Source organism: Acanthaster planci, linkage group LG15 (assembly GCF_054643075.1).
Source record: "Acanthaster planci isolate LZ-2023a linkage group LG15, COTS_SCS, whole genome shotgun sequence".
Lineage (NCBI taxonomy): Eukaryota > Metazoa > Echinodermata > Asteroidea > Valvatida > Acanthasteridae > Acanthaster > Acanthaster planci.
The window spans coordinates 2031208-2040934 of NC_141791.1; the positions used below are offsets into that span (position 1 = coordinate 2031208).

Genomic DNA, 9727 nt, shown 5'->3' on the forward strand with positions numbered 1-9727 from the left:
ATAAAATGTGTTTTACATGCAGAAGGAGGGTGCATTTTGGCATGATTTTTATTTAAATGCACAAAAGAAGTACATCAGTGAGTTGGTATACTACCAGCAAATACGAGCCATCAAATTTATAACATGGGGCACCACTGATCACCAGAACTTGGTCAGAAAAGTCTTCTATGATTTGTCCATTTAACGTTTCAGTCAGAGGATCCAGTCAACACCTTGAAACTAATTTGAACTCGCATGTACACGTGTTTTCAGTCAGCATGTAAATTTCTCAAGTTTAGAGCTGCACACTCGTGTGTGTACACCTAGCTTCAGAGAGATATTTTTCAACTAAGAATGGCCAAGTATTGCCGTGTGTCTCTTTTGCACAAGTCAACATTTGACAACTCAATTTTTGACTGGATTCAGTCCCACCAACCTGATGGGAAATTGCATGTATAGTGAAATGCCCGTAGATGACAGAATTGTATTGTTGAAGGCAAAAAAATTTAGACAACTGCAGAGTGATACCGCTTTCAAGACCTCGTCCATTTCCTTTGATGGTCTTCCTCGGATGTAATTGTCGCGTTGCCATTGGCATAAAGATGAAACGAAAGTTTCGAACACAAATTACACCGAACAAAAGAGCAGACGACGCCCCTGCAGTAAATTAATGTAACTGCTCATGCGCAGTTGAAAGTGATGGCCAGTACCTGAACGCTTGCAAACGGTAATTTATATGTATACTCACGGGTTACCAGGCTATATACCTGGTTCTCAGCGATACTGTGCAAGTTATATATGAATGATAGGCGACCAGTGCATTTTTTCAGTAGCGAAAACGGTTGCTAGATGGGGGAATTTGAGAAAAATGATGCGGAATCCAGATGCCGATTTCGTCCTCCACGGACGACGGACACCCATAGGGTAAATAGCTATCTGTTCTAATTACGTTTAATATTATGTGAACTTTTAAAGTTAGAATATTTTGTTTGGAAACGAAAGATTTTGAACTTAATTTCCGTTGTTATGGACGCTTTGACTTTTGGTCAGGCCTGCATGCATCCAGTCAACTAGGCAGGATAGGCTAGATCGCATTTGACTCAAAGTTTGACACAATTTTTTATTCTTTGAGGCAAGTAATTCTGGGATTTGAAAAGCTGGGCACAATGCCTGAAGGTGTGATTTGTTGTGTTGGAAGTCTTTCGACCCAACAGTTGTTAGGAAAAAATAAACCCTGGAGTGAATCAGTTCAGGACAATTTCAAAAGATTTTCTCAAAATTGTTAATAAAATTTCATATTGTGAAGAGTGCCCTCAGGCTGCCATGTAGGTTAACAGAAATGAATAATAACTTGGGTTGAGATTAATTTAACAAAACTTAAACTCTGAAGAGCTTTGAATCTGTGGTTGATTTATAGTTTTTAAGAAAGATATACATGATATAGGCCTAGGCCTAATACAATGAATTATTGTTTTGTTCCCGACAGCACTGACAAAGCCAAGGAGTATCTCACCAACTCCCAGCGTACAATCAGCACACGGAACCTATCCCAAAGTACCCTTTATCGACAAGACAACCGTAGTTTGAGCAGTTTTGCAGAACCAAGCTTTGCCAGGAGCCTTGGAAAACCATCCCTCCGGGAGAAATCCTCCAGGAAGGAAGGTGGGTTGCAGGACTCAACTTCTGGGTCAGTGTTTGATGCGGAGAGCCTGTTTGGGTCCATGAACGGTGGGACTGCATCGCGACTGGAACGTAGAGAACGAAGCCGGAAGCCCAGGGATAGTGAGTTTAGCCTGGATTTCACTGGCCTGGGAAACAGCCTCAGCAAGAGCCTCAGCAAGAGTGTCAGCTTCAGCGAGCACCTGGAACAGCACAAGATGAACAGCCCCAAGGAAAATAATGACTACGACAATGATGATCTCGAAGACACTTTTGAGGAGGAGCTGCAGAAGCTCATAGATAACGACATCAAAGAGAATGAACGCTACGAGCAGGACCTTGCTGGAAGGCCCAAGAGCAAGGATGAGTCGGAGTGGTTCACCGAGCCCATTCACTTGACCAAGACAGCCGACTACCCGACATTCCAGAGTCTTGGAGTAGACACAAAGCTCACGTCGCCAGTCAACCGGACAACAGGAATGCTGGGTACTGAGCTAGCCCAGCAGAAGATTGCTAACCAGATGCTTCTGGACGACATCACTCGGACTTACTTCCCGATCACCCTGGGAGAGATGCCTTCGATCATGAGGACAGTGACCCCACAGCCGCCAAACTCCAGTGGGAAGGAATATGCGAGAGCCCGCTCAGCAGCAGGCTTGGCCTCCAAGAGCTCGACAAACAGGACGGGTCAAGTGTCTTCAGCCACGGGATCAAGAAGACACTTGTCCAATGCCCGTAGTTCCCACAGTAGGACAAACTCGCACAGCAACCCTAAATTGGATGCCTTGTATGATTACAACTACCTCCGAGCATCAAAGCCGTTTGTTGACGGAACAGTCACGACTTCCCCATACCAGTACGAACTGGCACAACTGAAGATGGAGAGGCTACGGCTTGAGGAGCAGCGACTACTAGAATCCAAGCGACAGGAAGAGCTGGAACGCATCCGAGGTCCGAAGCCAAAATGGTATGCAACCAAAGTTTTAATAGATCCCTTTTTGTAATGCTTAACATAGGTGAGACTTCATTTCTGGTTAAGACTATTGCCTATGCATATTTCATTGAGTGTATCATATGTCAGAGTAGGAGGCTATTTTTATTATAAAATTAGGGTTCTTGTGTTAATTAGATTGTGTGACATTCAGAGTTCCCCCGAAATTCAGTATTTCCCAAGAAATTTCACGCAAAGTTTGATTTGTGACAACGGAAATTGCACTAGCAGTCAAATATATTTTACTGCACCACTCCTGAGTCCATGGTGCTCCAACAAAACCCTGCCAACTTTAAGATCCTTTTAAGAAAAACAGAACAGAACTTTCAGAGCCCCTTCAGAGAGAACACAAATCTCAGTCATTAAAGTTATAATTCTCAATATTTTCTTTCTTGTAGGTACGAGATGAAGTCGCCGCAGTTTACCTACGAGCTGCACAAGAACAACAAACTCCTCCAGAGCAAGAAAGACTGGCAGAAACTGATGGACTATCGAGACCAACTCACCAAGTCCTCCCAGGATTTTGCTAAGACAGAACTTGGTGGATATTTGCACTGAGTACAGTCTCAATGTACTTATCATTTGACCCATCATCAATGAACTTGGGAGTTTTGAGGACCTGTTACGCATCCGTCCTTTTTCAGACAGTTCAATAGGCTGGCAAATTTAGAGTACAGTACTCAATACTTTTGTTTTTAACCCGTAGATTTATTAAAAATCCAATTTTAGTATATATATATATTAACATTCAGCCCAGGCAGGTAGCATTAACCCGTCTTGTTAATTCGCACTTTTCAATCAGAGTTTTAATCTCTTGAAATGATTAAGATGTGCATAATTTACTTTTATGAAATATTCAGTCATGCACTTAAAATTACATTGTCCTTTCTTAACGTTTGTTTTAAATGTAGAATTTTTGGGATTCCATTTTGTATTACCTCTGTAGGCAGTAGTAAAAGTTGCCAAACGTATGATTTGAATTATTTAATGAAGTTGAATTTGGTGGATCAAAATATGAAGTACTGTACATTGTGACTTTCTGAATCTCTTGTTCATTAAAATGCCTTTTCCCCAGGAAGTCCGTCCTTCAGCAGAGAGTCTATACTTTCTGTTATCACAGTCTGTCTGTATGGCACTCTCTATCGAAAAGTCAATGCCAGAAGAAATGTTCGATAGCCGTGACAGTGATAAATAGAGATGGGAACTGAATTAAAACAGGAAGTATCGAACTGTTTTGGGATCGATGTAGGGAGCTTTAAATTTTCAAGGGTTAGTCGTATCAAGACATTAGTATTCCAGTTTAATTTTTAATTGAGCTGGACAAGTTATTGAAACGTTAACTAGCTGGGCATCAATTAATTTGTAGGGAGAAGATGGTGCCCTTCCCTAAAATCAATATCTGATCTTACCGATGTCGTCTGATCTGACACGTTCTTGGATATGCAAGAAAGAATTCCCCTTTGTGTGTGACCTTTTTGTTCAGCTGCAAAAACGTGCAAAAAATCACCGCCCTTATCTTCACGGATTCCAGGAAGGAATACTCGATTTTCGTCCAGTGGCAAAGAGCAATAGTTTTGTCTTCTTCAGCGTGAACAAATGTTCTGTAGACCTCGGTGCCCGGAACATTAAAAAATCCCTTTTTTTTTTACTTTGAATATGGTCGAGCAACTGCGGCTTTTTTTTTATTTGCGGATACTGCCGTGCGCTGGAGACCGCGCTGAATAACGAAGAGAACGTTATGAATAAGGAAAGACAAGACCCGGCACCAGACCCACCTAGACATAATTTGATTGGTTGCAAGGTACTGAACCGCGGTCCTCGAGAGAGTCAGATTGGCTCGTTTTACAGCTAGACCAAGACGCAGAAGGCGGTGCCTATAAACCACGTCATGTCTGACGTGCTTCTGTTAACGTTTACGATTGCTACCCAGTCGATATAAATATTAGATTGTTGCAATCTATCACTTTCACCGTCATAACTGGGGGATCTCGAACTCATTAATTACTGAAGGATGTGATATTGATTTCGTTTTCATCTCATTCGACAATTTATGTAAAAAATAAAACCAGAAACAGAAAAAAAGGCTAAACAATAAATCACAAAGCTGGTGATGTTTAGTTATTTTGTATTACCCCCCTGCACTATAAAAACGCAAGCGCAAATTATAGGTTCTATAGTTTGTTTTCTGGTGACGCCTGCCTTGGGTTGATATTGGCAAGATTTCTCTTTGGAGTTTTGAAGTATGTAAGCTCGTTTTATCCTATGTCTTGATTTTATGTAACGAAATCAAGTCTTTTCGCATTCTTATTGTGCCTCAAATTTCTTAAAATGTGTAAGTCGTAACTGATTTCATAAATCTCGACTTCTGTTTTCATTTACGGAGTTTTTCTGAAAGACTTGAGGGTCGCATTGGGATCTTAAGTGAAATTACTTTGAAAATGCTTCAAAAATCTTGAACTGTATTAAGTTCAGTTTTATTCATTAACCATGTACAACGTTACCACGTTTGATTTCGTTTGTTTGTCCTTTAAAACTTATTAACACAAACAAAATTTCCCTGACAAGTTCTTGCAAGGTGCTAATGTCTCCCGGCGCAACATTGTGTAAAGTCTCTGTACTTTACGCCATGTTGTTGTCCATGCACGTAACCTTTCGTCTTTTTCTGCATCGAGGGCGGTTTTGGTTGGTAATGCCATTCGCGTCTGAGTTATACAACCGTCCTTTTGTCTATTAGTTTGTCCGTCCTTCATCTCCGACCTTTGAATTTTCTCCTTGCGACCCGCCTCGTAGCTCCCCTTCAGAGCACCATGTACATCCGCAGCCTGGTAGTCCTCACGTTCTGTTTTGCGGTCTTTGGCAATCACCTAGCGCCGCTCTACGAAGTAGTGAAACCCATACCTAACAGATATTTGATAAAAGTCAAGGTAAATCTATAATACATGTATTTAAAAAAATCCTTTTTAATCACAGCCAAATCTGCCCTCTTATACCAAGAAATCTGACATTTAAAAGAGAGATAACAAGCGGAAGAACTTATAACATGTATTTTTTCATGCAGAATACTGGGAGAAACGCACTGAGTTATTTGGTAGACGACCTTTTGGCGGAGAACGAGCGCAGTGCCCAACCCTATCCCGGCTTTGGTCACATTGATATTATCGACGAGATGGATGGAGATTACTTGAAAATTTTGTTGGTTGAGCTGGACTACAAATCTTTGAATACGGTGAGGATGTCGGAAGAATAACTTCCTATTGTCCTATTACATAATAATGTTTCACTTGTAGCCCCAATAACTCCATTTTGGGAGTGTGGCCACGTCCGGTGTTGGTAATTTCCTTATTGCGAAAGATTATTAAACGATTGCAATAGTTTTAGACGGCAATTCTGAACAGCTGACAAAAAATTTTGATTTATCGTCACCTTCTTGGCAGGTTCGAAGGCACCCCGCGGTGGAGTTCGTCGAGGAGGAGGACGGGCGTGCAATAAGCAGCGAGGATGACTTCGATTTTGGCCAGTTCGACTCTTTGGGAATCGACACCGAGGAAAAGAGAAGCCAGTCCAAGCGTCTAACCGAGGACGATTTTCCGTACAATGAGAAGGGATTTAACGGGCTGGATCGAATCAATCAGAGGGATAATGAACTTGACAAGAACATAAGCTTTTCCGGTACAAATAAATATTTTCGGTTTATTATTTTGTCTAAAAAATTGTACCAGCTGCATTAAGGGAAAGTCGTAAATTTTTTTTAGTCTATTTTTTTTAAAAGAACATTAACATTTATTACGTCTTATTGTTTTTCCTCAAGGAAATGGATTTGGTGTGAATATTTACCTCCTCAGTACTGGTGTCTTGCAAACTCATGACGACTTTGATTGTCGTGTAAGAATGGCCTATGACGTAATGGGCAAAACTGTAAGTATGCAAAACTGCAAGTCTTGATTCAAGATTTCCGACGAGGGACTCGCTTTTCCTCTGCAATTTTTCTTTTATTAGGTTACGTCTTTGTAATTATGAATTCCTTTTCAAGGACGTGAGATTGAGTGATTTCTTCTCCAAACTTATCCCTCTTTTAACGATACAAATGGGATACTTATTAGAACAGGCCTACTTGTAACGAGAATCGGATACAACTGTCTTCAACCAGGACTCCAGAAGGAACGACACCACCAGGTTTTAATTACAAACGAGCAACTGAGGTCACAGCATGCAGCTTCAACAACGAAACAAACTGTTGTTTCAAATCCGGTGACATTTTAAACCAACATGAAAGATTCAGTTTTCTCTGTGATACCTCGCACGGACTTTCTTTCTATGATAGACCCGATAGGCATTTGAAAAGTTTTGATGTGCCTGCCTATGCATTTTGTCATACAGGGAGAAGATTGTGCGGGTACCGGGACGAGCATTGCGGGTATTGCGATAGGCAAGTCGGTTGGTGTAGCAAGAGCCGCTATGGTGCACAGCGTCAGGGTACACGACTGCAACAGCACTGAGACTAGTGCAAGACACGTCGCTGGTAAGAGAGCTCACATTTCATTTAGCCTGCACGAATTTGTATTCCGGAGCCCAATCTTCAGTCTTAAGAAGTAGTTATTTTTTGGCCTGGCTTGGAGTGGTTGGTCGCATCTCGCTCGTCATCCACTTCAAACACACACAGAATGGGCGCAGACGTATGGCTAGCCGTAGCCGGGGAAGCCAGTCTCAGACACAGGGTAATTGTTTTAATTTGTAATTGATTAAATTGCTTTAATGATCTGCATGCAGGAATGCAATGGGTGGCAAATAACCGTGCTAAGCCCTGCGTGGTGTTGCTAACCGCCTCCATCAACAACGGGGGCAAGACCATTGACGCGGCGGCAGAAGCCTTGGTCGATGCCGGCTGCGTTGTCGTTGCCAAATCGGCCCCGCTCAGAGACAGCCACTCTGAGAAAAGAGCCTGTTCCTTCTCCCCCGGCAGATCTCGCAGGGTAAGTGGTCACACAAAGTTAGGCCACAGCAAGCCAACCTGAAACAAACAACCAATTCACTGATCCACATCAACTGAGTAACCGTCGAACTGATCATTGACAGATGAACGAACAAACCAATTTATACAGATCCACTGAGTGATCAGCCATGTAGCCGATGGAATGACCTTCAAACAAAGTGACAAACCAACAAACTGGTCGATTAAACAATCGACTGATCGACCAGCCATTTTAAAATAGCAATTCCTTGTTCATTTTATCCAATGAAAGCACAGGTCTTTTTTTCATTTATGTCCCCCGCCTTTATAGGTTATCACTGTGTCTGGCACCTACAGAAACAACAGAAAAGCTGATTGGGCGGGAGATGGTATTTGTGTCGACATATTTGCCCCAGGATCGACTCTAATGACTACCTTCCCTACCAACGATGGATACTACGAACTGGCCAACGGACCCAATTTTTCAGCTGCCTTTGTAGCAGGCAAGTTAGGGGTTTCTGTTATCGCCTGAACCATTTTAAAGGAAGGACTTTTCCTTATTGTCACTTTATTGTTGAAGAAAAATTCAATGTAATTTGTTTAATTTATCAGACCAGGTTACTGTAATAAACATGTGTGTGTCCTTGAACATGACACTTGTCATAATCACTTTTTTTCAGAGCCGGAAACAGTAGTTAATTACCTTCAACTCGATTTAATTGCGATTTAGTCGTCAACGTTGAGTGATATTGATACAAGAATGCACATAGTTCTAAGCCTAAAGGCAGATATAATGTTTGTCATTTTTACACTAATGCGCATAATTTGAATATTTAACAGGCGTGGCCGCCATTCACCTCGGCAACAAGGTGGATGCAGCAAACGTGAAAACTCGGATTCTCAACGACGCCACTCCTTGCGTGGTTGGCAACGACTTGAAGGGGGCGCCCAACCGCATGCTTTACGTTGACCCTGGTCCGTATTATTAGCTGCCCAGCCCTCGGTGCACTGGGGGTCAGATAAACAGCCCCAGTGATGAAACATGTTCCCGGGGTTCTGGTCACAAAAAGTTGTTTAATGGAGTTGCATTTAGAAAACGATATCATAAATTGTGAGTAGTGTTGATAAATTAATGTAAGTTCTTCATTGTGCTTTTGGAGCGTCTGTCGTTTTACGAGTAATTAAAACATATTTACCACTCAGTATTTAGTAATTTAACTGGTGAAACAAGCGCTCTTTATTAAATTGTTACGATTGGGAAAAAATATGAGCAAAATAATAATCAGCGCAAGCATAATAAAATTGTGCATATTTCATATTCCTATAATATCAAAACAATGGATATACAACTCACTTGGATTTATGTAAAGTTGCCAATAAAGGCCTACTAACAGACCATAAACCCAAATTAACCTTAACATTTATTCTTGACTAACTTCATGTGTTCACAAACCCAAAAGCTCTTTTAAATCTCGCTAAAAATGCATATATTACTCCAGTTATTTTCCTTTTTGTCATCACTGTTTGTAAAAGCTGATTTCCATTTATGGGTAACTTAGTAACTTTCGGGCCATATTACACAGTAAAACTCGAGTGTAAAATCGTTGCATAGCCAAGTCCTTCCAACTTGTGTAACTTTTCTGGTATCTTGCTATTGAGAAAGAACCTTCATACTTTATGAGTGAAAATGGATATATGTAATGAATAAATAACTGAACTACTCCAAGAAACAGATCAGAATTGTTTGATTTCTTAAAATCAACGCGTGATATCCATTTCATGGGTTAATCCTGTTTTCATTTCCATAACGCGAACTTTAAACGATCGCCAGTATTTTCTCCGAATTTTTTATATGAATTTATGTGAAGGCATTTTATTTGACTTACAGGCATCAATTTTCCTGGAATGTTATGAAACTTCTGAAACGCTACAATTATTGTTTTGATGAATCTAGGGGGTTTGGATATTTTGGCACGCACGTGGCCATTGAAAACGGTTTGAAATACGCGCCAAATTTCTCGAGTAAAGGGAGACGGCAGAGACACAGTAGCCAGTGGTTATGGTAAAATAGTGTATTACATTTATGGATTCTAAAAGATTTTAGAATTCTCGTGGACTGGAATCCGGTGTCTTCGAAGCGCCCTTCCTTG

At 41.1% G+C, this 9727-nt stretch overlaps 2 protein-coding genes across 3 annotated transcripts; both read left to right on the forward strand.

Annotated features, from left to right (window-relative positions):
• The first annotated feature begins 763 nt into the window (after positions 1-763).
• Positions 764-3707, forward strand: LOC110974530 (uncharacterized). Its single transcript, XM_022226248.2, has 3 exons — positions 764-903; positions 1466-2605; positions 3028-3707. Exons 1-3 carry the CDS (start codon positions 782-784, stop codon positions 3185-3187), a joined length of 1422 nt encoding a protein of 473 aa, XP_022081940.2. The 5' UTR covers positions 764-781; the 3' UTR covers positions 3188-3707.
• A 1053-nt stretch (positions 3708-4760) lies between these two features.
• LOC110974574 (uncharacterized) lies at positions 4761-9307 on the forward strand. Of its 2 annotated transcripts, none has more exons than XM_022226316.2 (9): positions 4761-4869; positions 5420-5553; positions 5688-5855; positions 6064-6298; positions 6438-6544; positions 7007-7148; positions 7397-7599; positions 7909-8080; positions 8418-9307. In XM_022226316.2, exons 2-9 carry the CDS (start codon positions 5437-5439, stop codon positions 8564-8566), a joined length of 1293 nt encoding a protein of 430 aa, XP_022082008.1. In that variant the 5' UTR covers positions 4761-4869; positions 5420-5436; the 3' UTR covers positions 8567-9307. The 2 variants fall into 2 exon arrangements, with proteins under 2 accessions (XP_022082008.1, XP_087002968.1); XM_087146842.1 differs by having other exon boundaries at positions 4814-4869; positions 5364-5553.
• Positions 9308-9727: the final 420 nt, after the last annotated feature.

Excerpts from the sequence above, each read along its gene's own strand:
- LOC110974530 (XM_022226248.2), top strand. The coding sequence starts at position 782 with ATGATAGGCGACCAGTGCATTTTTTCAGTAGCGAAAACGGTTGCTAGA. Across the intron at positions 904-1,465 it reads GGACGACGGACACCCATAGG|CACTGACAAAGCCAAGGAGT; the intron begins GTAAATAGCTAT and ends TGTTCCCGACAG. Across the intron at positions 2,606-3,027 it reads CGAGGTCCGAAGCCAAAATG|GTACGAGATGAAGTCGCCGC; the intron begins GTATGCAACCAA and ends TCTTTCTTGTAG.
- LOC110974574 (XM_022226316.2), top strand. The coding sequence starts at position 5,437 with ATGTACATCCGCAGCCTGGTAGTCCTCACGTTCTGTTTTGCGGTCTTT. Across the intron at positions 5,856-6,063 it reads ACTACAAATCTTTGAATACG|GTTCGAAGGCACCCCGCGGT; the intron begins GTGAGGATGTCG and ends CCTTCTTGGCAG. Across the intron at positions 6,545-7,006 it reads ATGACGTAATGGGCAAAACT|GGAGAAGATTGTGCGGGTAC; the intron begins GTAAGTATGCAA and ends TTTGTCATACAG.